Below are 27,935 nucleotides of genomic sequence, written 5' to 3' on the forward strand. Positions count from 1 at the left end.
TTTTGTTGCTGCTTGCCAGCAAATTAAAAAACCTGCCCTCCAGGAAGAGTCTGCTGCTGTCAGTGGATGAGAAAGCAGAGCCTGGTCCCGGGGGAGAGTCTGTGATCTGGCATGGAGGGGGAGAACTGGCACAGGCAGCTGCTGTGAGATGAGCCCAAGTCTCCCAAATTCCCTGGAAGTCCTTTTTGACCTAGTGAGCCCAGGATCTCCAGTGTCAGTCCCACTCTCTGCCCTCAGGCTGCTCTGCTTTGCATGTGAGTTTCTCTTTAGAGCAGCAACAGCAGCACAAAGACTTACCACGTTTAGACATCTTTAGAAATCATCTGTTTGTCCCCAATACCACCTGCTGCGGCTGGTTTCCTGCTCCAGTTCCGAGTTTGCCACGAGTTTGTGTGAAAGTTTACCCAGAGGTGTCCTGCTGGGCTTGGCTGCAGGGGCCATTCTTTAGCATGACACACAATTTAGTAGTTCTGGAGAAGGGAAATCTCAGCTTCCGCCTGAGAGTTGTTGCAGCTTCCATGGCTGAAGTTGTACCTGCTTCTTCATCCCTCTGCTCCCTGGGCTTTCCATCTGTCCTCCCACCTTCCATGCTGCTGCCAAGGATGTGCCAGGTTCAGTCTTAGGTGTGTTTATTCTGTTTTGGTCTTATTTTTGATATTTAACAGAACACAGAAAGCAGCTGCTGGAACAACTGAATGCTGGTATCCTCACAGCCCATAAAGTGGGTCAGGGCTCTACCAAAATAAAACTCTTCAAGTCGTCATACTGTGACCCCACAGCTGAGAGTTAAGGTTTCTGGTCATTTTGAGTTTGCTCAGTTTCATAGGAAGAAAGAAATGGCAGCAATAAAACATCTTACAATTGTGTTGTGAGGAGATTTTAAAGCTCCAGATTAACTGTGCCAGGTAAACTGCAGAGCAAGGCCCTGATTTTTCCCCCTCTCAGTTGCTTCATGGTGGAAGTAGAAAAATGGAACGCACATGGGGCCCCAGGGGAAGGCAAGGTTCAGTAAGATACAAGGTCTGTGGTGAAACTGCACCTTCCCAGCCAGAGCAAACACTGCTTAATGTTTTCCCAAGCAGAGCTCCATGTGAAAATTAGAATACACAGCCAACTGGTGAACATGAACAGGGGCCAGAAGTCTGCAACGATCACAGAATGATAGAAATCGGAATTAGGTTGGAATGGACCTCAGAGCCCAACCTGTTCTACCCCCCCTGCTACCTCCCCCTATCCAAGGCTGCTCCAAGCCCCCTTTCCTCGAACACTTCCAGGGGTGGGGCATCCACAGATTCTCTGGGCAACCTGTGCCAACGCCCTGTCACACTCACAGTGAAGAATTTTCTCCCAACATCAAATCTAAATCTCCCCTCTTGCAGTTTAAAACTGTATCCCTCTTGTCCTATCAGCACCTACCTGTGTAAAAAAATCACTCTCTTTTTTTTTTTATAACTATGATGTGGTCCAGGGACAGGAGAGCAGCAAACAACTTAGTACGGAGGAGAAAAGAGCTGGGATTTAGTCCCGAAAAAGAGGAAGGATGCAGCTGGAAACACAGGGGAAGTAAAAAAAAAAAAAAAACAAACAAACAAAAAAAAAACAACAAACAAACAAAAAAAAAAGACAACAATTTGCATTTAAGTAACCGGGGGTGGTTTAATTAACGCCCCCGGGGTGACTGGCGCTGCTGCCTCGGCTGCGGGCGAGGGAACACGAGGGGACAGGGTGCCGGAGGAAGGCAGGTGACTCTTGGGGAGGTTTGGAGCGTGTCCCCCGGGCCCGTCCCGCCCCGTCCCGCGGGCAGAGCCGCGTCAGCGCCGCGCTCCGCAGGTGGGTCCCGCCGCGGGCTCCCGTGGCCCCCCAGCGTCCCCCCGGTGTCCCACGCCTGTCCCGGGGGCTCGGCAGGCACCCGGTGGGGGCGGAGCAGGGGGTTGGAGCGGCTGTTTCTGGTTTTGCCCAGTTCCACGTGGCATTTCTGCCCCGTCCCTCTCCCCCGGCACAGCCGGCGGCGGCTCCTGGCGGCCGCGCAGGGGGCTCGGGTGGGCGCCACGGGACTCACCTGAGCGCAGGTGGGCTGGGGGCACGGGCAGCAGCACCCCGGCACTGGGGCTCTAGGGAGCCACACCACAAGAGTCAGGTCTGGGCGACCAGCGTCCTGAGATTAGAGGTCCAGGGGATCTGAATGTCAGGACTGGGGTCTGGAGGAGCAGCATCTCAGGATTCGGGGTCCAGGGGAGCAGCAGCTCAGGACTGTGGATGTGCGGAGCAGTATCCTGGGATGAGGGGTCCAAGGGAGCGGAGCAGCATCCCAGCAATGAGGGTCCAGGGGAGCAGCATTTCAGGACTGGGGTCTGGAGGAGCACCATCCCTGGACTAAGGGTCCAAAGGAGCAGCATCCCGGGACTGGGGTTTGGAGGAGCAGCATCTCAGGACTGGGGGTCCAGGGGAGCAGCATCCCGGGACTGACCCCACCACTCCACCCTTTGTATTCCAGGGCTCCCGGGCAGCGAGGGCGCTCCCGGCCATGCCGGCCCCGGCTGAGGCGGGGCGCGCCCCCGGCCCGCCGGACGGCGGCTGGGGGTGGGTGGTGGTTTTCGGCGCCTTCCTCTCCATCGGCTTCGCCTACGCCTTCCCTAAAGGCTTGGCCATCTTCTTCAAAGAAATCCAGGGTTTCTTTGGCACGTCCTATAGCGAGGTGGCGTGGGTCTCCTCCATCATGCTGGCCACGACGTACGGGGCAGGTGAGTGACCCTGCACCGGGGCACGGTGTGCTGTAAGAGCAGGAATGAGCCAAAAATCTCCACTCCGGGCCAGAGCAGAGGGAGAGCAGCCACAGTGTCCATCTGTACGGGAACCATCCACAGATCAACTTTCTGATCATGTTTCCGAATGTTTGTTTAGGCAGACAAGTCATATGTGGAGCCTGAGGGGCTCCTACCCAGAAATCAGAAGATTACCTATGAAAACTTTCTGTGGGCATCAGGGAAAAAACCCCGAGAACAGGCTGGTGTGAGATAACCAGGTCTGGCTTTCAGCCAGAGCTGAGTGTGGAGTAGAATAACGAATGAAGTATCTGCTTGTTTATTGTGGCAGCTGATAATCACAGCAATGAAATCGCCAGTCATTCTTAACACTTGTAAAGCAGTGCGTGTAACTTCGCTCTCTTTTATGATTTCAACGTCACTTTCATGACTGAATGAAATACATGGGCTGCCCTTGATTAAATCTTCAGCTGGAGGTGGACAGGAACCACACTCTGCAATTGCAGGAAGCTTCATCAATATTTATCCTATTAAATTCTGAAAATAATCTTTGTTTTTACAAAGTTGGGTTTTTCCCCCCCCCTTAATAATGCACTGTAGTGCTTTTTGTAGAGCACAGTTGCTAATGAAAATAAAGTTTTGTATAATTTGTATGGTGGAAGCAAGGCTTGAGTCGGAACCAATTGTAACCCACTCTGTTGTAACCCATACTTACTCCTACAGAGATGCCCTCTGCAAAGGCTGAGTTCCTATACAAGAACCCACAAATGCAGCACTTGGGCAGAACCCAAGCAGTGATTTAGAAAGTGACATCCCCTGCTTGTGCCAGTGCTGCTGTCCCATTGGCTGTCCCATTACACTGCAGTCAATGTGCCAAAGTATTTACCTGTGGGCTGGGAGCTCTCTGGATGCCTCTGAGAGTTGTTGGCAGCTCTGCTTTGTCTTCCAATAAAAAAATGTTGTCCCCTCCCCTGGTATGGAGGAGATGCTTTGTGCCTGACCATGACCAAGTGAGGAACATGCTCTGCAGATTAACCCTGCACCTGGCAGCCCCTCAAGTTGCTCACAGGAATTTAGGTGGGGAGCTTGTGCCTCTTGGAGTTCAGCTCTTGGCCAACGGGCTGGTGCTGCAGCAAGTGAAATGCTGCTCTAAACGCCTCTGCCTCCTTCCAGCTGCTCATTTTCCAACCCACCTTCTCTGTTTCTCCAAGTGTTCCAAGTCAGTGCTGTGTGCTCTGTACCTGGGATGTTGTAGTGGACTTTTATCCCAATCAGCTGAGCATCCTCTGCCTTTTTGCAGGAGCTTTAACTTTCCCCTCCCTAACGCTATTGCACAGTGATGTGGGGGATGATGCAGCTGAATTGCAGGTGACTGTGCCTTTGTGCAATCCCTTGCCTTGCAGCCGCTCAGGGTTATGTCCAGCCCTCCTCTCCCCTCCTCTGCTCTGGAGTGACACTGATGCTTGTTGGATCCTCCCTGTGACCCCTGCTGAGGTGCTGGGTGGCCCAGTGGCTGCAGACAGGGCGTGGTGGGAGCTGATGGGACAGGGAGTCAATGGAATTACGGGTGCCCAAGGGTTTATTTAACACGTCTGCTCTGATGGGCATTTAACAGCAGAGCAGTGTAGCTTGTGAATGACTCCAGTGACTTGGAAATTCTCATTAAAGGACAGCTCCTCTGTGGCAGTGCCTGTTAGAACTGTGAGGATGCAAGGCTTGATTTACTCTGCTGAAAAACTGTTTAACACTGGATTTTTGCCAATCTTTCAAAAAAAAAAAAAAAAAAAGAGAAGATATTCTAAAAACGCCAAGGTTTCAACACACTAATAGAGCTACCAAACCAGATGATTGTTGCCATGGCATGTCCATCCCTTCCCTTCCTTTCCCAAACAAGGCAGAACAGTCACAAGCTGTGTGGAGTGCAGGTGATGCTGTCTGCAGCCCTGTGGGAGCAGTGTGGGGGCACTGAGCATCGTGAAGCATCAGGCACATGTCCCTAGGAGGCTGGAGGGGCCAGTGGTGCATTTGCTGGTGCCAGGTGTGGGCCATGGAAGGAAATCCCATGAGGACTGACCCATCCCAGGTGTCTCCGTCCCCACGAGCATCACTGTGCCCTGGCAGGGCACACAGCCTGATATTTTCACTGACCACAGCTTTTGTTGACACAGTGCCTGGTTTCCTTGGTGTTCTCATTGGTCTAAGGACTTGTTTTTGGATTGCGCTGCTTCCACTGTAACAGAGCTCGTGTTTGCATTTCATAAATAATGCAAACGAAGCTTATTTTCTGAAAATGCATGAACTAACCTGAATCTCCACTGGAGAAGCTGTGTTGATTTTGACAGCATGGATGCAAATTTACAGTGACCACCTGAGGCTTTGCTTGTAGCACCAAAGGAGTTCCAGTTTTTCAGACTAAAACTGAAAATCAGCAGCCAGGACTGTTTGTGCCCTTCACTTTCTGCTGAATTCCCCCAGGAAGCTGTTTTACACCAGCTGAGGCTCTGGCAATATATATTACAGAAGTTAATGTGTCTTATCCTCCAGTTTCTTAATCTGAACTAGGTTGCAGAAAACAATTCTGTCATTGTAATACCAGTAGTAAAACAGATTACTGTGCAGTAAAGTGGATAGCCTGGACTTTATGATGGGGTACTTGTAGTTCTTGCCAGAGCTCCTGTTCAGCAATTCCACATTTCCAGTTGCAGAGGGCAGGCTGGGAGGTTTGAGAGTGAGGAGCATGAGGGAACATTGCCTTTCTCTGTCCAAATCCCACAGGCTGAAGCCCTATCAATCTGATAGAGAAGGATTTGTTTTACAGTGTTTCTACTTTTCCTTTTTTTTTATTGTCGTGGGTGAAGAGCTCATTCCTTACGCCAAATGAGAAAGGTATTACAAGCAGATTCTTTGAGATGGGGAAAAAAAAAGGAAAAAAAGGATCTGATCAACGATCTTAGAGGTCTTTTCCAACCTTAATGATTCTCTGATTCTATGAGGGACCAAGGGCCATGGGATCATCCTTCCCTAAAGGTGCTTTCAGCTGCACCTCAGCACCCGGCTAACAGGCTCTGGGTGTGAGGAGGACACTGCAAATGTCCCAAAATGTGGAGCACCACAGGGTACCCCTCGTGCTGCCAGATGCCCTGGGCAGGGCTTCTTTCTGCAAACTGCCTTCTTGGGCACTGTTGGCTGTGCCAACACAAGACCAAGATTCCCAAGGTTTTGCCTCAAATGCAGGGGTGGGATTTGTTTAGGAAGCAATTTCATTGCAAAGCCAAAAGCTTTTGGCCTTTGCACCTCCTGATTTGGGCTGTGTGGTGCTGCCAGGTTCACAGAACTGAGCTGCCCTTGTCCCTCTTTCAAGGATGACACATTTCAAGCTGGGCCACAGATACGTCCCTGGGGACAGCCATTGCCCAGGGAAAGCAGGAGGCAAAGGGGCTCTCAGGAGAGAAAAGATAAGCAGTATTAATTTGCTAGTAAATTAGTTGCCCTATTCAGCATCAGGGGAAACAGCCAAACATTCTAAAAATAAGAAATGGTGATGCTACTAATTTAATAGCAGTAATGTTCTTGTAGCTCTTACGGTCTCCTGTAAGGCTGTGAGAGAGGTAAGGATTGTGGGGGGAGTAATGTCTTTTATTATGGCCAACTGTTAGAGCTTGAACAACGAGCCAGCCTCCTGGCCACGTGTGCCAAAATAGAGAGAATAATTTAATACTAGGACAGGATCTGCATTTTCTTCTTTTTCTTTTTCTTTTTTTTTCTCTTTTTTTAATGGTGATTGTGTGGCCAAATCCTTCCTTCATCTTTATAATGGAATAACAGGAACCATCCAAGGGAAGTTCAGAGAGCAAATCCTCCTGCAGAGTCATTTCAGCCGCTTGGCTGGAATAGCTGGGGCTACACCAGGGGACATTGGAGCTTCTTTTTAGTAATTTTGAAGAATTTCACTCTTTTGCGATTCCTGTGCATGTTTGTATACAGCTGGTAGGTGTAAACTGTGCTGCTTGTGTTGCCCTTTAATGCATAAAAAGCTCAGGCTCATGGCATCAGCACCATGCATTGCTTTTAGTCAGAATGTACTGCAGTGGAGTCCTGTCTCGGTGTTGCTATACCTTGCTGTAAAACTGCCCCCAAAGTTTCCAGGGTGCTGCTCTAACACATCCAAATTTCCGTTAAAATTAAGGAATCTGTCTGTTAAGTCTGTCTATTTTACAAAGACAGCATCAGAGAGCCACATATTGCAAACACAAGAAAACTGAGAGCGTTTCTGGTGAAAAAGCCTCCACCTGAAACCAACCAGTGTTTTTAGTCTTGTTATTTATTGGTTTGTAATTTGGTGAAGATCAAATTACCTGAAGATTTAATTCTGGAAATGCTCCACAACTAAATCTTTCCTCCAAAACAACTTTCTCCCAGAGCTTGTAAGTGCTTAATAGAGCATCTGCTAAAGCAGCAAGGAAGAGATAGGGAAGCTGAAAGTCCACCATTGACCTTGAACATTTAATCCAAAATTTTATAGCTGTATTTTATTACACTGCTAGCATGATAAACTGCAGTGACAGGTTTAGAAAGCACCTTACAACACGCAGTGGTGTAAAGCTATATTAATAATGAGTTTGATTCTGCAGTTTTTAACTTAATCAAAACTGCCAGTGTTCTCTCCTGCCCTGGGCCAGACTCTATCAAAACCTTCTCTGCCTCCAGAAGATCCCACCCAGGGCTCTCCACCCATCTCAGCTGCCTTCAAACAGCTGTGAAGCACCACAGCGCTACGAGGGGAAACTGAGGCACGGGAGGGAGGTGGGTTTTTTCAGGGACAAGGTTATGTCCACCTGTGTCAGCTCTCTCCACTGCACTGGTTCAACAAACATTCATTCTCGAGTGGGGCTTTTACCTGGATTTCCCTAGGCATGTGCTTTTCCATCTGGGAGTTTTGTGGAGGCTGAAACAAAAGGAGGAGGATTATTCTGCTAATCCACAGGGCTGTGGATATCCAGCATCCTGCTATCCTGGCCCCAGCCCTGGCAGGTGCTCCCTGGAGCTGCCTGATGCTGGACTTCACCTTTTTCCTTACCCTCCCCACCTCTCGGAGTCCCACTCAATCAGCCTCCCCATGCTGTGGAAACAAGACATCTTCCCCTGCAGGGGCAATCCCTGGGGTAGCAGCACCATTAGAATCCTGGATTTTGATAAGAAAGCTGGATGAGGAATGATTTGATTTCCGTAATGAATGGTGCTGCAGATTCATATACTTCTCCCAACTCTCAGAGAGCACTCCAGCTCTGCAAGGTCACCACGTATGGGCTTATATTTTTTATTTTTTTAAATAGCTCTGCTCTACTTAAGAGCTATAATAGCACTATAGGTTCAGGTGAAATATTTCTGTGTTCGTGGACTTGGCCACAAAGCTTTATCATTTTGCCCTTCATTGGAGCTATCAAGGTCACCAGGCAGCAGTAAGAGAGATGTGATAGACTTAATAAAAACCAAGATTAATAAGCACTAGGAAGAAGAAAGTGAAGAGTTTTGGTTGGGGGGCTGTTAACGGTGTTAAGACAAGGAGTAAAAGTTATAATCCATTCCACCCCAAGTGGAATTCAAACAAGTGAAAGCTTCTTCCCCCAGATGCCAACCTGTCTCAGAGCATTGCAGCTCTTCTGACCCTGGTGGGCTCTCCGGTGGAACTGGAGAAGGATTCTGCAGGGCTTCCCAGGGGTGGGCAAATCCCTTTGGAGATCAGCAGCAGCCAGGGCCCAAACTGCTTTTGGAGCAGCATGTTAAGAGTGGTAACGAAGGGCTGTTGGCCTCCAGGATTGGATGTTCCAGCCACACAGAGAACTCCTGTTCTACAGCTGGGCTTCCAGTGGTGGGAGGGATAAAAGCCAGTCCTACCAGGGCAAAAGGATAGCTAAAGAAATCATGGGAGAGCGACTCCAACACCGTGATGTCCTGACCTTGTGGAGGTGAGCAGCTGTGATCTGCCGTGTGGTGAGACCCAAACCTGCAGCTGGGAGAACCTCCGAGTGCTGTCCCTTTGCAGGAGAGGTTATTTAATTGCCTAAATATGAAGTGACACGAAGGACCTTGGCTGCAGCCCCAGTTTGGGAGCTGTTGGCCTGTGGCTCCTCCGTGAGCAGCAGGAGCAGCATCTAAGCTGGGTAATCTGGAAACTGAAATGCCAGAGCACTGATCAGATGAGACTGCTGGATAAGGAGGAGAACACTTTGTCTTTCTGAAGCTTGGGCCCTGTCTGCTTTGTTTTTCTTCTTCTTCTTCTTTTTTTTTTTTTTTTCTCTTTTTTTTTAACACCAGGCTGCTGCTGAAGCAAATGTAAGTATTTCTGGTGGGAGGTCAGGGCCCCTGTGTTCCCAAGGGCATGGCTGGTGTGTGCAGGAGAGGGAGGATTGTTGCAACCTGGTTGCTGCAGTGGATCATTGCCCTCACTACCTTCCCAGCTGAGTATGGTGCCAGTCCTGCCCAGGAGACCCAGCACCCCAGGACTGACCAGCTTGAGGACTGAATAATGTGTGTCCAGACAATTGCATTTTGGGCTTGTGCATCATCTCACAGGGATTGTGCTGAAGCTGCAGCCTTTACCCCCTCAAATGAACTGACTGTTTTCCTCACCTATGAGGAAGCAAATGAAGCGTGTCTGGGGCCAGGTTAGCTGTTGGAGCTGTGGCATGTACTGGATTTCTGCCTCCTTATTAAAATCAATTATTTGCAACGTAAAGTAACACTAATAGAAGGCATCAGGGTGATTTAGGTGTGGACAGGTCTTTGGAAGCCGCCCTGTGAGGTCTGGCAGAGGAATATTTGAGACTGTGGTTGTCACCTGGGGCATGTGCTCGCTGCCACTTGTCCCTGGTGTGTGGCCACCCTGTCTCCAGCAGCACTGCCTGAGGAAGGCTTGGTTGTCTGTGGGCCCCTCAACCCACACAAGTTCACGCCAAACCATCTGAATTAACCATCTGAGACTAATAATTATTAGGCTTCATTATTAGCAGGTAGCACCAGTTATTCTCCAGTGCTCTGGAGCAAGCAGGAGCAGGGCTCTGAGGGTGAGAAGCAGTTCTCCAACACCCTGGTGACACAAACAAAAGCATGAGCTATCCAAGTCTCTTCTGGCATGACAAAGAGTGAAAGGCTGCAGGTTTGAACCCTCTCATCCCTCTCCCCCCATGTTTGCAGCTGGGCTCTGTGTTTTCTCTGGCTGCCTCTCTTTCAGGCTGTGCCAGGGAGGGAAGGTTGTTACCAGGAGCTGGTGGCTGATCCCCATCTCCAGAGGCTGGTGGGTTCTGCCAGCATGTTAATAATGTGGAGGAACTTGCTTTCCTTCGTGGGGGTAATGAGGAGGTTTCTCTGTTACCATGGACCGGTACCCTGGTGGATAAATTACCAAGACAAAGGCAGTGTTGTTATTCCATGGAGGGAGGGAGATTATTACTGAGGAAATTGCAGGCCTGCTCCTGTCGTTGTTTTACTACTGGTGTAATAATAGACTTTGCTCCATTAGTATAAACGATTTCCCCCCTCCCCCTCTCTGCTGAGTACGTTGCACTCCCTTTTATATCCCCAGTGACTCCCCACAGTCAGTTGCGATCCTGGCATGCTGAGTTCCTGTTTGTATTTTCACAATAGTTTGGGAAATATTAACTACCTGGGCAGTTGTTTTGGTGCTGACCAATGTCCCTGTGCAGGAACAGCTCTTTAGACCACTGGTCACTGTGGAAAAGCAGGAAAAGCTGAGCTGCCTGTTGCAGCCTCAGCCATGGGGACAACTAGTGATCCCAAATCTTCCGGCCCTGTGGTCTGTGCAGTTCAGTATTTTAAAGTGGTGTTGTTTTTATCACCTGTGTGGTCATCAAACCGTCTGACAAGCAGACCTAGAACATTTGCACTGGCTCTGTGCCACTTCACGCTGTCAGAAGGTCAGTGTTGTGAAACATGGAAAAAAACCCATATTGCTGGAAGCCTCTGGGTTACAGATTTTCAGGGCCTCAGCTGCTTTCTGCTACACAGAAATGTTGCAGCAGAAATCCATCCAGGACAAGTTCCACCAGAAAGGAGGAAGACTGATGCTATTAGTACCAGGTTAAGCTTAAAAAAAAAAAAAAAGAGACAAACCAAACCTTTCAAATAAGGGATATATATACACACAGGGTCAGAGGTATGGGAGAGAAGAATGTTTTAATCCCTATTAGAAATACATCAGTGTTTCACACCGGCACTGGAAGTTTTGCAGCTCATAAAAAATTCATAAGGCTTGCTGAGGAAAACAGGAAGGCAATTCAGGTGTCTATTTTTTGAGCACTGTCATACTTGCGAGAGTTTAAGCCAGTCTGGATTGATATTTCTTGTTATATGCCAGCTCTGCATTATGATCCTCTCTGGATCATAGTTCAGTGACTCAAAAAGAATGAATGACAAGGTGGCCTGGCATTGTGGAGGAGAAGAGAGGAGAGTCCAGGGTATTTTGCTTTTTCTTTATGGTTTTACAGTCTCCTCTTCAGGGTCCTTTTCACTTCTGCAAACACAAAACTCAAGGTGAAAAGTAATTGGACAAGCTAACAAATGAGTTCAGGCTTGCTGCATTCCCCACTGGCGAGTCTCTGTGTTTCTCTTGCCACCAAGAGCAGCCTCTTTGACACGGCCTTTCATGTACCAACTAACAAAGAATGGAAATCTGCCACAGGCTTGAGAAAAGAGAGGCTTTAAACAGGACAGGCACTAAACCAGCGTGATTTATATGGGCTGAGGATAGTGCTTTACATTTCATCAGTCTTCCAGGGGCTCCATGATCCCAGCTGCATCTTTTGGGGAGATTTGGTGCAAACTGTTGCTCTCCAGGCTGCAGAGTTTTACTGCAGGCAGAAGTGGAAGCCTCATGGTGTACAGCCTGCTCTGGAAGGGTTTGGGGTGTAAAGTGAAGCACTTCTGAGCAGGCATTCCTTGCTCTTACCACGGGCTGATGGAGAGGATGGAGAGCGTGTCCCTGTGAGCCAGGGGAGGTGCAGAGGCACGGGCACAGCTCTGAGTGAAGCCAGCAGCAGGATGGGGCTCAGCATCCCCTCTGTGTCCTCTACTGTCCTGTGCTGTCCCCCTGCAATGGACGATGAAAGGTGGCCACGGTTGGAAGGTCACTGGAAGGGAGGAAGTCACTGGGTCATGGGAGGGGCTGCTGGGTGTGTGGGAGGGAGGGAATGCCATCCCTTCCTGCACCAAAACACCACCCCAATGTCAGCATTCCTGTCATTGGAGTGTACTGGGGTGCAAGGGGTTAAATAAACCATACTCCTAATGTCTTCATTAGGAGTTGCAGTGCTGTGTTGGTGGTGGGGCTGTGGGGACAGCCCTGACTGCTCTGCTCCCTGAGAAGCCTCAGAGCCTTGGGGACATTCTCAGCAGCTGGGGTGGCTTTTGCTCCTCGCTCTGGCTTTCCGGGGACTTGCACAGCATTTGTGTGGCTGCTCCTGCAAGGTGCAGCTGGGTCAATGGCAGCTTTCTGAGAGCTTTGCCAGCTGTTTCTCTTGCCCTGTTCTCACCTGATGCTGTAAATTGAGAAGCAAAAATCACCCTGACTCCTCCTAGCTTCTCTTGCAGGAGGGAACAGTGACTTCATTTGGATGCCAGGACAGGGACCCTGTGGCTCCTGCACATTTGACCAGGCAGGTATTAGCACCTAAAGGGGCCTTGGGATCCGAGCTGCACACACTGTTACCCTAAATGGTTTCTCTGTGGTAATATACAGTATCTTTATTCTTTCCATGCCAGCTGAGTAACTGGTCAATGACAGGTCCTGCTTTTCAATTCCACCCTGCTGCCAGGGCCTGTCATGCTTTTAATTTGTGCAGTAGCTGCAAGCATAGCAGTAATTGTGTTTAGCATTTCCCACAACTGCAGTGCTGGCTCTGTGTTCCCTCTTCTTCAGTCCTCTGCCCCGACTTGAGCTATTTAATGTTTTCTGAAGCTACCCCACATTGCTGCTGTTAAACTTACCTAATGTTTGATGTTCAGTCCACTTCTCCCTCAAGAAATACACAGCATGGGGCAGAGCAGGGCTGGAGGGGGCACTCAGATCTGCTGGGTGTGATGCTGATTGCTGCAGACACCTGGGCAGGGTGAGGGGTCTGCGTGTGTGCTCTCTCACCTGCCCAGGCTGGCAGGGCTGGGAGCTGAAGTGTGCACAGCTCCCAAACGTGACAGATTGTGTGTGCCACTTTCCACCCAGAGATGGGACAGATTTTGAAAGGCTGCTCTGCTAAAGCCTGTGGATGTTTCTGTAGGTCCAAATGGCTTAAGTGGAAGTAGTTTTGGGGATGTGATTTTGCATTTGCTTCAATGCATTTGAAAGGTTTGCTCAGGACTGTTGCAAACCCTTCAGCCTTTGAGCAACAACTCAAGGAAGTTTGATTTCCCGACTGTTTGAGGCTCTGGGTTGGAATTTTTGGTGTCTCATGTAAGTCAAACTTTTCCTGCTAGCTCTAGCTTTCCCTGCAGTTTGAGTGCCCATCATGGCTTTTACTGCGGGCGCTCTGTGGCTGAGAAGGTTTAGTCCAGATGTTCTGCTCCTGTTTTCTCCTCTAACTGGATGCACTCAGCATCTGAGAGGTCTCATCCCCAGCTCTGTGTGGGTGAAGCTGGCCAGGTGCTGTCCCTCACAGGCATGTCCTGTGATCCTGTAGGCTGTGGCTGTGAAGGAGAAAGGCTTCTGTGCTTCTGAATCCTGTCACAGTTCCCTGTGGGCTCAGCCCGGCCCAGGCAGGTGACACCCCTGAGAGCACAGCTCTCCCAGCCAGACTGGCAAACATGGGTCGGATTTTCCTATTGTAAAACTGTTCTGCTTGCAGCAGGTGAAGGCAGGTGCCTGAAGGTCATGTAGACCTCTTGTAAAACATTGCTGAGAGATCACACATGACAAGATTGGGGAAAAGTTTCAGTTTCATGGCTTAATAAATGCTTGCTGGGAAGCTGGTATGTGGCTGAGGACACAGCACACATGGAGTGTCCCCAGGGACACAGAAAGGCTGCTCTCATTTGTTGGGATGCAAACATTTACATTCTGCCCTGGGCTGACCCCGTAGCTGGGCAGAATGTATCCTGCCCTCAGCCAGTTCATTATCTGCTGTCGTGGTCCAAACCCATCCTTGCTGACGGGTGAAGCCAATACATTAATCCTTATTTCCCTTCTCCTAAGCTGGATGCTGCAGGAGCGGGACTTATGTGAGCACTTCTGTTTTTTTCCTCTCATAGCAGGGGCTTCTCTCTGTGGGAGCTGTCCCAGGTGAGAGCAGGAGAGGAGCCTTAGCCGGAATATTGTAGCCTTTAAATGCTTTGCTCCACGCTACAACATCCTATAGGGTGAAAGCCCCCTGCCAGTGGGCGACGGTAATTGAAACCACATTTTCTTAGCTGAGTAATTATATTGATTGGGCAGAAATGCGGACATGTGGAAAATTGAAAAATGGAAGAGTTGCATGCCCTTAGGCTGCTGATGAATTTGTTGGTGCCTTTCTGAGGAACACTGGCTCGATCTATTGAATTACAGGACGTGCTGAGACGAGCTCAAGCACGATGCAAGTTCAGGCCCTGACCAGGGGAAACTCAGGCAGAAGGGGGTCTCTTTCTCACTGTGCTGATCTGAAATATGAATCCCTTTCCCCAGAACTTCTCACTGAATTCTGCAGTGCTCTGTGCACGTGTGTGAATCCAGTTAGAAGATTAGCAGAAAAACTCTTCATGTAATTATACACACACAGAAATTTTAATTGAACGCTGCATTTGATGGGACCAGATCACAGATCTCACAGCTACAGGGATGCTGCTGAGACTGTGCTTGTGTGCATTTCATTTATGAGTGTTTTGACCTCAGACATCAAGTGGAAAGTGTTTCTAATGGCTTCATTCCCCAGATTAAACCAGCCATACCTACAGTTTTCTATTCTTGCACATGATGACAGCTGAGAACTTGCTTGGATGCTGTCAGCCATGCTGAGGGAGTGTTGGGGTTTTTGGGTTTCCTTCCTGTGATTGAGAGTGCTGTGGCTTGCAGAGTCCTGCAAGAACTCTGGAGCTATTTCTGTCTGAGATTATTTAAGCGGAGGTAAATATTCTGCCATGGTTCTGTGGTGAGGTAGGTCCCACAGCCAAACTCTTCAGAGATGCCTGTGAGTTTAAAATACCTGTTTGCAGTATCGTATGTGTGGGTGGTGTGGGAAGTGGCAGGAATGAAGGCAAACAGGCACATGGGCCCTGAAACACCATCACTGTATGATGAGTAGCACCACAAATAACCAGGGAAGCTCAGATATTTAATCTGCCGTACACCCCTTCCTCATTTCCAGTATCACTTCTGAAGCATTTCGATTCAGAATTTTTGAGTAATACAGAATCTTTTCTTTACATCCATGGGTTGGACTGCTAGACCGCTCTTTCCTGTTCAGCTTGCCTTCTCTAGTTCTGACTTCTCAGTCTGTTCTAACTTCAGAGCTGGCTTTTCTTTGAGCAGGAGGTTGGTCCTGAGGTACCATCAAAGTCCCTCCAATATATATCAATCATACAGTGATTCTGATTTTTACTGGTCTCACTTCCTCAGATTTCAATGCTTTGTTTCAGTGTGCACAATTTTTTGTCAAGCCATTTCCCTCTTTCATAATTTTGCACTGCCCGGCACCTCCTCTTTGCATAAATGGAAGTCCAAACTGGTTCTTTCGAGCTCTGGCTAATCCATCATCCCAAACCTTTTCTACCTACATGGACTGCTATTAAGATTTAATTAACAACTGTTCTGCTAAAGCTTCGGTCCTGCTCAGCAGTATTGGAATTGCATTAAATAGAGGCATTAAAAATGCAACAGCATTTGTGATATCAGCCTCGCAATATGAACCCCTGCTTTGTGTGTACAGTTTAACATCATCATCAATCAGGAAGCTCCTGTGCTGGGATCCTGTGTTCACATGGTTTGTTGTTGCTGTTTGCTTTCTCTGGTGACATTTCCAAGTCCTAGGGGCAGGAGCTGTCACTGACTACGCACCCGTGGCATTGGACATTCTGCCATCTCCACGTGGAATATCTCTGCTTTTCCATTTCCTTCCTGAACTCACCCTAGGAGCTGTCAGCAGCATTCAGAGCCGTTGATATTGCAGAGCTTTACCTGCTCTGTGTCAAACACGCCCTCTGTCAAAAGACGTGACTTCAGTGTCCCTTCTGCCCTCTTTCCCCAGGTCCCATCAGCAGCATTTTGGTGAGCCGCTATGGCAGCCGCCCCGTGGTCATGTTTGGGGGGCTCCTGTGTGGTGTGGGGATGATCTCAGCTGCCTTCTGCACCAGCATCCTGCAGCTCTACCTCTGCGTGGGCTTCATCACAGGTGAGAAAAAACTACCTCCTCCCCCTCCACGTGTGAGGCTCCCCGGGGCTTCCACAGCTGGGCCATGTGTGCTCCAGCACAAACACAGTGGGAAGCTGGTGAGATCGAAAGCTTGTGAGATAAGAATCTGGTGGGACAAAGGCCCTCATCAATGCTTCAGATGAACTTTAGCAAAGAGCACATTCCCTGCTCAGCACTGTGCTCCTGGCTGGACATCCCGTGTGGGATCCAGGCAGGGCTGGGTGCTCTGGGCCAGGCTGCTGGGGATGGTGGCCATCAGTGCCCTCAGCTCCCCCTGAAGCAAACCCAGCTTGACTGTGCACTGCCCTGGGCAAGGCAAGTCCTTCTGGGTACAAGTTGTGACTATAAGGAAAGCACCCTTGTTCCTATTTTACTGTGTGTTATCTTTTACTGTGTGTTGTCTTCCCTCTGTGACACACATGAGATGAGATTTCAGGGGGTTGCTTCAGTTTACTTCCCCTTTGCCACCTTGTGAGGTGATGAGGTCCTTTATCTGAAAATAAGAACTGCTGGAGTTGACTGAAAATAGGCAACAATCTCTCTATTGTGAAACCCCCCCCTGTATTTCTTTCTTGAAGTTCCAATTTGAAATGCCTGTATTGAAATATGAAATTCCATATTGGAAACTCAAGCAGAATAAGGCATTGGCTCAGTCCAGCATCTTTAAAGCCTGCAGGTGTCAGGTTATTACTCTTAAAGGTAAATGGATTAGAGCTCTCCACCTGTGTGGGTATAGATGCTTAATTGTAAGTATTTTTGGTTTATTATTTTGGATAAGATACAGCCGAAGTTTATTCCAGTGCTGCTAGGACATCTGCTTGAAAACATGACACAATGAGTTCAAAATTGGCTTTTGAGGTTGCCAGGTGTATGGTTTAATGAATGTTCCCAATCTCTCTGCAGATGCATTAAGTGTTGCTGCTTTCTGAATGTGAAAATGTGAGCTCAATATTTAAAATCAATAAAACCAGCCACTAGCAAAGTAAATTGGGACAGAAAGTTTGTCACCCTGTTCTTCTATATCAATATTCCTTTATTAAATCTGTACAGTAGTGAATAAATCCCCGTGTAGGATTCCCTCTCTTAAACCTGACTCTTCCTAAGGACTGTCACTGTAATTAAATGAAAGTGTGTTATTATTGGATGAATAAATCTCGCAGATTCCTTGAAAGAGGCTCCAGAAACAAAGGGATGGGAAATAAAAATAACCAATGTCTCCCAGTATTTCTTAAGCATGAGCTTGCATCATTTCCTCCTAAAACAAATGTCCTCTAGGAAGGCAAAGGGGGAAGTGACAGGACAAGGGAGAATGACTTTAAACTGACAGAGAGCAGTTTAGACTAGATGCTAGGAAGGAATTCTTTATTGTGAGGGTGGTGAGGCCCTAGCACAGGTTGCAGAGAGAGAAGCTGTGACTGCCCCATCTGTGGAAGTGTCCAAGGCCAGGTTGGATGGGGCTTGGAGCAGCCTGGGGTGGTGGGAGGTGTCCCTGCCCATGGCAAGGGAGTTGGGATGGGAGGGGTTTTAAGGTCCCTTCCAACCTAAACCATTCTGTGCTTCTAACTTGACTAATGCTGGACTAGCATATGGAAACCATGAATCCCTTGCTAAAAATATTCCGTGAATTTTGGTGAGCAGAAGGACTCAGACAAGAAACAGGGCTGTAGGAAGGCACCAGCTTTTGTTCTAAAGCTAAAAAGGTGACAGGAGGGAATTCTGTGCATAACTCCAATGGACCTAGGACTGATAAAGACCTTGCTCTTGCCTGGTCCCTGCATGTGTCTGCAAGCCTGGTCCATCACGCAGCACAGAGAGCTGACAGTGTGGGCAGTGCTCGGTGCACGCACGTGACCCCTGTGCCAGCCCCGAGCTACAGGGCTGAAACACCCACATCTCTGTGTCTGCAGTGCTGTGTTGTTTCCTCTGAGCACAGCACACCTTTTCTGTGCATCTTTTCCTCTCATTTTTTCCTGCTTGCTGAACAAGGGCAGCTGTGTGAGTGAGGTGTTGTTGGCTGATAACCCATCATCTCCAGGCACGGGGTGTGTACTGGGGAAGGAATATTAATTTGACAGAGAAGGGAAGATGCTTGTAAGCCTGCTAACGTGCTTGATGCCTCTAATTAAGCTTGAAGTATCTTTGCTGGTCAGGCCTAACCTGGAAGCGTTCAAGGGCAATTAGGAAGCTGCCTGCCCATCACAGCGACAGGGGAGAGAGGATTTTGTCAAGGGGATTTGCAGTAACTGTAAAGCAACCTGTAAACATCACACCCTTTCTAGTCCTTCTTTCTACCAGCCTAGAAATAAAACAGACTGATGTAAAAGCCTGTGCTCATGTAAGTCACAGGGATGGAGGTAAAAACAAGGTCTTGGTACAAGGAGGTCTCTGCCACAGTCCTGTGCCTTTGGCATGTTAATAGAAATCTCCTCAGAGGAGCAGGGCAGGAAGTATCTGCTGGCAGTGGAGGGATTAGACACGGCAATCTCAGTTGCTGGCTTGATTTTGCCTGTTTCCATTTGCATGCAGAGCAGGAACCAGGCTCTGCTGGTGGAGGCAGCTCTGTCCTTGATGGCACTTTGCATGCACTGGAAACCCCACAGCCTCCTCCCATTTGTTTCCCTACAGTGCTTAGGAAAAAGAAATGGGGTTTGCAAGCTGTCCACCTGGACAGGTGCCAGCCTGGATGCATCAAAGAGGTATTTCAACATGCAACCTCTGCTGAAGTCAGAGGTAGAAGCAGCAAATTTCAAAGCTAATTGCAAGGTTGTAACGAGTGGTCAGAGTTTAGTTCAATCTGCACCAATTAGACGGCCATGAAATAAAATGGGATCTTGAGTGAGGCACGTGGACTAACGAGAATAGGGTCTTTGCCATGGCTGTAAATGTTGAGCACTGAAATACCTGGTCAGATTGTTCCTTGCTAATAAAGTAAGAACAAGATCAATAACTGCACAGCTGAGTCCTGTAGCACCACTTATTTCTTTCTAATATGAGTGAGATGTATTTGATCAAGGAAAGGACGCTCCCTCTGGCACAGGTTTGCTTCTCTTCTTGCAACACCACTGACAGACCTCTCTGTCATATCCCTGGGGAGAAAATGTGGTTATTGAGTAACAATTCCAGCTATGGAAAAGCTGCTGTAGTTTCTGAAAAATGCAATAAAATGAATGTAAATATTTCCTACTAAAGTCAGCCAAAAGCTTAAAGTAAATTGAAATTCCAGTTATTCAATTTGAAACTCTCCAAATTTAATTAATGGGAAGAGCATGAGGTAATATTAAATTAGATTTGTCTGACTGGCAAATTAATGTTCACATAATAAAAAAAAATTGAGATGATTATTGTTTAAGTGGGTAGCTGGCATCCAGTCTGATTTCCCTCCTTTGGAAGACATGTGGTGTGTCCCTACCAAAAAATGACTCTGTGGAAAAAAAATGATGGTTCAATTTCTGCCCTTACTGACCAGCCTGTGAAATGGGGAGTTAATGCAAACTCTCACCTGCTGTGCTGCATCTTCTCAGGTGGAAAAAGTTATACTTCTATATTTCAGCACTGTCCAAGGGTATTCTCTAACCAGGGCTGTGATTTTTCTCTGTGGTTTCCAGGTCACCCTGAATTTGGCCCTATATGCATTACAAGCAGGCTGCACTTCCCCCTGCCTAATATATGGACTCTCTAAAAGAGTTCATGTTGAGAATGTTTCCTATCCAGATTTATTTTAATATGTATCCATTTCAATTTATTTTTAATGTTGTAAACTTCCAAGTAATTAAAAAAAAACAACTTTAGACTTGGAAACTATCATAATTTTATAAACCCATTTAAACTGAAGCTATCCAGCATTGGCTGGATTCTGCTGCATCAGTTGGATTCTACTCTATCAGTGACTAATGATAGTGTTCCTTAATTAATTTTGAGGACCTTGACCTTTGTAAATTCTCTTCTGTAAAGCAATATGCCTAATTATGTACTGCACAGTTAAACAAACTAATTATATCGACTAATGAACAAGAAAAAAATCTGCATGACCCTATTTTCAGGATTCATGTTCTCTGATATAATCACTTCAAGGATTACATTTCTGCTTTGCTCTAATGTGGCTCATTCTTTCCTGGATGATGGAGTGGAAAATATGTGGCATGATTTTTAAATGCCATTTTGATGGAGTTCTGAAAAATTAACTTTTTATGAAAGTGCTGTATGTCAAAGAAATGCTTGAAAATATTATTGATGTTTAATTATTGATTATTGATGTTGGGCATCAGGAAGAATTGATAGACATCAGGGAGAATTTTTTCACTGAAAAGGTGATGGAGCATTGGAATGGGCTGCCCAGGGAGGTGGTGGATTCACCATCCTTGAAAGTGTTCAAGAAAAAGCTGACTGTGCCACTCAGTGCTCTGGTCTAGTTCACAAGGTGATGATTGGTCAAATGTTGGATTCCATGGTCCTGCGGGTCTTTTCCAACCTTATTGATTTTTGTGATTCTGTGGTTCTGTGTGGCAGTGCTCTCAAACAGAACTACAGAAAACTGAGGCCATGACAGCATTTGGTATCTCTGCCTGCAGATTCCACCTGTGCAGGAGAAGCTGGCCAATTGAATTAGCAATGCAGATTTATAATGGCATTTATATATCTAAATGCAATAAAAATAAATTCTAATTAAAAGAAACACTCTAGGGTCCTGTGTAATTAGCATCCTTGGTAGCTGTTTTGCTGTGTGCTTGCAGACCTCTTAATCTTTTGCATCAGACCTTAATTGCTCACAGCACCAAATCAGTTGTGGCTGAGGAGAGTGATGTTATTTTCTGTGCAGCTCTGGCTGCCCAGCAGAAGAGTTGGGTGCCCATGGAAGGGGAGGCCAGCCCTTGATAAATGCACTTTGGTGGTTTGCACTGTCCAAGCCAAAACAACCTTCCTCAAACTGGGAGTTGCCATTTTTAAAAAAATGATCCATCCTCTCCCCCAGCAAGGCTGGACAGAGCCCACCAGCATTCTGTGAGGAAATAGTTTCGTTTCACTCTGAAGCAAAGTCTTTGTGCTAGTTTTGCCACCCAAGAGATTTGCAGTGCTAAAGGAAGGGGGTTCTCTGACTGAAAGGGTGTTTTCTGGGGTCTGGCTACCCAAATGTGGCAACCAGAACTTAGAGACACCCCGAGCAACGTTTGCATTCAGATTATTGCGTTGAAGAAGCACCACTGGACCTGTGAATTTCCCTAATCAATGAGCTGAGGAGAAATGGGTCTCAAACCTTCCTTTGTTTATCTGATCTGTTTTCCAGGATTTGGCCTTGCTCTCAACCTTCAGCCATCAGTGATAATCATAGGGAAATACTTCTTGAAGAGAAGACCCATTGCCAATGGCCTTGCTATGGCAGGGAGCCCCGTGATGCTTTGCACCCTGGCACCTCTCAACCAATTCCTTTTTGAGAATTTTGGCTGGAGGGGCAGCTTTCTAATTCTCGGGGCAATCTTATTAAACTGCTGTGTGGCAGGAGCCCTCTTCAGACCCATTGGGGCACGCACAGCACTGGTCAAAACCCCGGTGACTGAGGAAGGGAAGGATGCTCTGAAAGGAAAGATCACTGAAGATGGCCCCGTGAAGAATGAACCGGAAAAGGAAGAAGGGAAGGACTGCTTTGAAAAAATCAATCAGTACCTTGATTTTTCCCTCTTTAAACACAGAGGGTTCTTGATTTACCTGATCGGGAACGTGCTCATGTTCCTGGGGTTCTTTGCCCCCATCGTTTTCCTGGCGCCCTACGCAAAGCACACTGGCATTGATGAATATTCAGCTGCTTTCCTGCTCTCCATCCTTGCTGTCGTGGACATGGTTGCTCGCCCCGCCACCGGCATCATTGCCAACAGCAGGTGGGTGAGGCCAAGGATCCAGTACTTCTTCAGCTTCGCCATCGCTTTCAACGGCACCTGCCACCTCCTGTGCCCGCTGGCCTCCAGCTACGCCGGGCTCGTTGTGTACTCCAGCTTCTTTGGGCTGGCCTTTGGCATGGTGTGTGCCATGCTCTTCGAGACGCTGATGGACCTGGTGGGAGCCGTTCGGTTCACCAGCGCCGTGGGGCTCGTCACCATCGCCGAGTGCTGCACCATACTGCTGGGACCACCCATTGGAGGTGAGTGTGCTCCTCTGCTGCTGTTGGCTCTAGCCAGGTCTGGACAAAAGATGCTGGACACGATGGTGTCTTGTTCTCCTCCTTTGCTGCTGTGGAGGTGTTAGCTCTTGCCAGGTGTGGACAGAAGACACTGGACACGATGGTGTCTTGTTCTCCTCCTCTCCTGCTGTGGAGGTGTTTGCTCTAGCCAGGTCTGGACAGAAGACACTATAGACATGATCGTGTCTCATTCTCCTCTGCTCCTGTGGAGGTGTTGGCTCTAGCCAGGTCTGGACGGAAGACACTAGACACGATGGTGTCTTGTTCTCCTCCTCTGCTGCTGTGGAGGTGTTAACTCTAGCCAGGTCTGGACAGAAGACACTAGACGTGGTGGTGTCTCGTTTGGACTCGGTTGTTTATTATTTCTTATCTAAGTTACAGCCTCACGAGGTGTGAGCTCTGTCTAACAAGGCAAGAAAATGGCCACTCCTAACTTGTTTCAGGAGCTTTTAAACAAAACGCAAAGCCAATTTAAACCTGACACCTAAGCTATTTTTATTTATAACCCAATTAAAGATCACTCAATGTCCATAATGCAGGCTTTCACTAATCAACCGGAAAAGATCATCCAAACCTGAGAAGAAGGAGGAAAATGAAAATGAAGAAGAAGGACTCAGGCAATGCCCAAATCCCTCCATGTTGTCCCATATATATATATATATATATATATATAAAACTGTATTCTATATCCTAAAACCCCAAACCTTAAATATTTCACCCTGTGCCATTACACACTTCTATACAACTACACACACACATTCCCAGTGCTATCACTCAGTTTTCAAAGCCATTCCCATGGCCTCAGGTGAAAGGCAGTGCCCTCCTCAGGGTCACTACCTGTCAGAGCAGAAATCCTGATATTTTCAGCATCTAGGGTTTCAACATGCTGCCACTTGTGTTGTCACTTGGATTTAGGCTTTTGCGGGCACATTTTGTGATAAATTATTCTAAATGTGTTTTCTCTGCCTCAAAATCACCATTTTCCCACTAGTAAATGGACAGAAAAGGATGTCCTTGATGTCTCCTCCAGCATTCCCTCTTTCCTTCTTTCTGTGTAGTCCTCCATTGAAGTGAGTCTTGGGGAGTCATCTTTTAATCCTGGATCCCTTCAAACACTAGAACTGAACTTGCAGAGTGGGACTTCCTATGACACCAAGAACCTTTCACTTCAGACAGCTCCTCCTGGAGACTCCTCCTTTTGCAGAAGGCTGGAGTCCACCACAATTTAAGCAAAACACAGCAGTTTTGTGAAAGCCTCTTGTTGACTCAAACCTTGCTGTTTGTCTCTAAGGCTCTGAGTAGGCCACTTAGGAATTTCAGTCATCTCAGTGCAGCTGAAAGATTTAAGTCTGTTCTGAAAATAATCTAAAAAAAGATTTATTTTAGATGGCATGATTGGAAATTTCAAAAAGCAGAGCCCACAAGGGTCTATGTGGTCAATACTGAGTCTCCAGGAGGACTTCCAATCATCTAAAGATAAGTAAGAGCAGTGATCTCCTGTGATTTAAGAGCCTTAATATTCCCTCTATAGCATGTGCTCCTCTTGCAGTTTGAACCCTTTTCCTGGATTCAAAACTGAGATCTGGCTAATGCTTCATGTGACACATCCTGCAGAGCTGTTTAATTCTTCATATTACTGGGTAGCTCATACAGTGTGACAGAAGCAGATGTATCCTCTTGCTGTCCTAGAGATTCATTATGTAATTAATGACAAACAAAAGAAAATACAATTTTAAAGTGACCGTTTTCTGGATTTTATCATTTTCTGTGTGGGAGATTAAGTTAATGACTAGAGTCTGCTAATGAGGCTAAAACAGTTCTGTGTAATAATCAGTAATATTAGTTTTGTAGGGTTTTCCCCACCATTTTAATAAGCAGCAAATTTATTGGTTCTTTGGCATTTTAATAACCTACTGCAGGGTTCTGCTTTAATGAACTAAGTAAATTGTTCCCAGTGTGTTTTATGACTTTATCTAATTCTCAAAGGAAAAGAGGCAAGACTATCCTACTGTTGAATTTTCCAATACTCTACTCATTAAAACTCTCATTGAAACCTATTTAGGAGACCTCTAGGTCATCCTGATGAGCAGAGAAGGAAAAATTGTTGCAATTAGCATTTGGTTGATGTTTTGCCAGTAGCATGAAAAAACACAGTGCATTGAAAATGGTGCACCAAGTCAGGTAGGGATGATTCAGGAAAAACCACTGACCAAAACCAGTGAAAAATTATTATTTTTGTGATCAGGAAAACCGTTTGGTGACCATAAAAACCCTTGTTAGTGCAATGCAGTGGGATAATTAATCATCAGCTTTTCAACATTAAGGGTCAGTCGGGAAGTAATTAAAGGTCCCTCTTTTTGAGGAGGAGAACATATTCCAAAACGTCAGAGAGCTAATGGATGATGGGCCAGTTTCAGGGGAGATTGTCTGTACTGTGAAGGCCAGGTTAGGAGTGGGTCTCACTTTAATTAAGATTTGGGATGTTAAGGATGGTCTGTGTTGCCCAGTAAATGGGAATTAATGCTCAGGATCATAATCCCAATAAGATTTGCATTACATTTTGACATAATGGAGAACGGTGACATTTCAATTAAGCTGTCTCCCTTCAATTACTCTGTAACTCCGTAGCAGAGGCATTAACCTTTGAGAGGAACCTGTCACATTTGTCTTGGCATTGAAATTATCTGACATTGACAGCATCATCTTTGCTTTCCCTGGAACTAATGTTTTCCAGTTTCACGCTGTGCCCTTTCCTCTTTAGATCATGAGTGTCACTGCAGAAAGGGCAGCTGTGACCAAAAGCTGAGTCCCCTCTAACGCTGCTGGGTGACCCATGGTGGAATAAATCACAAAATAAATCTTTGCCAAGAGCCTGAGATGGACCCAGTGGGCAGGTGCCTTCTCACTAAAGCCTTCCCAAAAGCTGCTGCTTTTTGACTGCCAAGACAAAGGGACATCCTTGTAGTTGATCATTGGAGTCAGTGGAAAGGCTGCCTGCAGGCTCTGTGATCAGAGGAGTAGTTTAGCATGGAAAAAAATAGGTGTACTGGAAAAGTCCAGAATTTGCAGTGTAGGTTCTGTCCCCTTCTACTGACCTGTGCAAATTATCAGAGCATTACCTGTACCAATGTCAGCTACCCACAGGCTGTACAGTGCAACACATGTTCAGGATTTGCAGGCTCAGGGTGTTTGTGGAAGAGATCAGAAGTTCAGAGAATGTTTTATCCTAAAGCCACAAGGGTGTTCCTTGAAATACAGGATCTGAAAACACAATACCCTTGCCTTTATCACTAAATTTCCTTTTTTTTTTTTTTTTTTTCTTTTAATATATATTTTACAGGAATTCTTATTGATACCTTTGGGGACTATAAATATATGTTCATTAAATGTGGAAGTGTGATGGTCCTGGCAGGAACCTTTCTGTTCATCATGAATTATTATAATTATCGTATGCTTGCCAAGGAGGAGAAGGAAATAAAGAGAAAAGAAGAGGAACCTAAATCTGTAAGGACAGAAGATGAAGGCAAAAAAACCTGGAACAAAGACTCCACACAGGATGGGCCTGAGCTGGAACCTTTGAGAGAGGAGGGAGAAGGAGTAAAGAAGAAAATGAATGGTGCAGTTGAAGTTTAAACTTGTTCTCACGGGCTGAATGGAAAATGACTTCTGGGTGGCTCAAGGGAGCACCAGCTGTGAAATCACACTAGGTTTTAAAATTTTACGCTCTTCTCTGCCCTGTGCATCCTCTTCTTTGTTGTAGGAGAAAACTAGAACAGAAACAAATCCTGATTCTTATAAACTGCTGGGACACTGTAGTATCCACTTGCATACCAAAGGTCCTGCAAGATTTTCCTTTAGATATTCCCTATTTCCCAAAGCAAAGGGAAAGGTGATGTTTTGCAGGGGGCCAGGACAATGCTGACATGAGACAGGAGTCTTTCTTTAGGTGCTTTGTCTGTGCAGGGTAGAAATTTAGTCTTAAGCTTAACCCTTGACCTACATTCAAACTGTGCAAATTTAATTTTTCCCTAGGAGGTTGCAAAGTCCTTATTATCCAATTTCTGTGTGCCTTACCATTTCTAGAGGGCTTTTTCTTTACAACACCCTGGTGAGACAGTAAGTGTTGCCACTATTAATTAGTCGTACAAATGAAGAACTGAAGCACAGAGGAACTTTGGGCATCATTGCATCAGTGAATAAAGCTTAGGCGTGCCAGAGCTGAAATGGAATCCACTGGCCTGAGTTGCCTAAAAGCCCTGCTGAGCACAGGCATTCCCTTGCTAGAAAATAGGGAATACAATGGATAGTGGTGCATTAAACCACAGCCTGCTGCTCAGTGCACTCTGCTCACTGTGTGCCTCACACTGCTCAGGATCAGTGACTTTGAGCACTGTCTCAGAGCTGGGGCTATGTGCCTTTTTTTTTTTTTAACCTGCTTCAGTTGCATCCATCCTGGAGGGAATCCAAACCCAGCTGCCTCCCCCCTGTCTGGGCTGGAGTAGGCACCTCCCTGGTGCTGGCACTGCAATACCTGCTGGCCTGGTGCCACCCTGCTGCATTAAGGAAAGTTTGCCTGGGTCAGTGGTGCAGAGGTGAGGCTGAGGCCACTCAGGAGGTTCTCATCCTGTGGTGATGATTTTGATCTGGGAAGATCTGCACTCTGATGTATTTTACACCAAGCAGCTGCTTCCTGAGAGCCATGGATGCTGAGCATGGCATCATGCAGTTGAATCATCAGGCTTCTGTGGAATTTCATGGATTTGATTAGATAATAAACAAGGACTTTTCAGGCAGATCACCCAAACCCAAAGCTAAAACTAGTCCAAAGGTTACAATGGTACCCATATGTGATCAGATCATGTTTTTTCATGGTTTTGTCTTCAAAGAACTGTATTTTCTTGTCACTTGTGTACACAATATGAAGAAAGGCTTGTAAAAATACTTTCATAAAACACACTGTTCTCTTAAAATTAGTGAATCCTTTTGTTTCTTTGAAGAATAGTGGTCTTTGATTTCAGTAGGACTTAAATTTTAGCCTTATGTCATAACTTGTATTTTCTCTGAAAAAGCCAAAATCTATATGAAATAATTAAGCCTTCAGTGCTTTTTTTTAATATCCTTTATTTCTGTCAAATATATCTATGATATTTCATTCAAAAAGACATTACTAGAAGGTCCTGAATATTTTCCAATGAGCCTTCTGTCATATATTGTCATGTACTTAATAAAACTATTTAAAAAAAATCAAATGAGTTTACATTTTACTTTGTGTGTAATGCAGCCTTTTGATTCAGTAAGGAAACCCTCAGAGGGTTTCCAGTCCTGGCTCCATGCATGTGGTCACACAACTCTTGGTCACAGCCTCATGTTCTTGTTGATTTGGGTTCCTTTGACATTCTAGGTGGTCTGGGCCAGCCTGACTCACACCTCCAGTAGTGTGGGCCCAGGAGTCTGAAAGCAGTGCAGAATGACCTGGCAAGGACCTGACAAGATGATTTTCATACCTTTCCACCAGGTTGTATCAATTAACTCTCAGTGCAATGACCCAGATCGCCAGCTGTCCTTACAGCAGGAGCTGATCCTCAGATTCCTTGTCTCTCAGAAACACCAAGC

The 27,935-nt window shown here is 46.7% G+C and overlaps 1 protein-coding gene across 2 annotated transcripts in view; it reads left to right on the forward strand.

Annotated features, from left to right (window-relative positions):
• Nucleotides 1-27,532, forward strand: part of LOC136296432 (monocarboxylate transporter 2-like) — a 35,317-nt gene extending 7,785 nt beyond the window's left edge. Inside the window, exons 1-4 of one of the 2 annotated variants that reach the window (XM_066195535.1) lie at nt 2,525-2,741; nt 15,989-16,132; nt 21,435-22,283; nt 25,663-27,532. In XM_066195535.1, the coding sequence (XP_066051632.1) occupies nt 2,525-2,741; nt 15,989-16,132; nt 21,435-22,283; nt 25,663-25,955 (1,503 nt within the window). In that variant the 3' untranslated portion in view covers nt 25,956-27,532. Of the gene's footprint in view, nt 1-2,524; nt 2,742-15,988; nt 16,133-21,434; nt 22,284-25,662 lie in introns of those variants that run through there. The other variant, XM_066195536.1, reaches the window with a different exon arrangement.
• Nucleotides 27,533-27,935: the final 403 nt, after the last annotated feature.

This window comes from Chamaea fasciata, unplaced genomic scaffold, assembly GCF_029207755.1.
Source record: "Chamaea fasciata isolate MVZ Bird 193981 ecotype frontalis unplaced genomic scaffold, bChaFas1.0.hap1 SCAF_13, whole genome shotgun sequence".
NCBI classification, from domain to species: domain Eukaryota; kingdom Metazoa; phylum Chordata; class Aves; order Passeriformes; family Sylviidae; genus Chamaea; species Chamaea fasciata.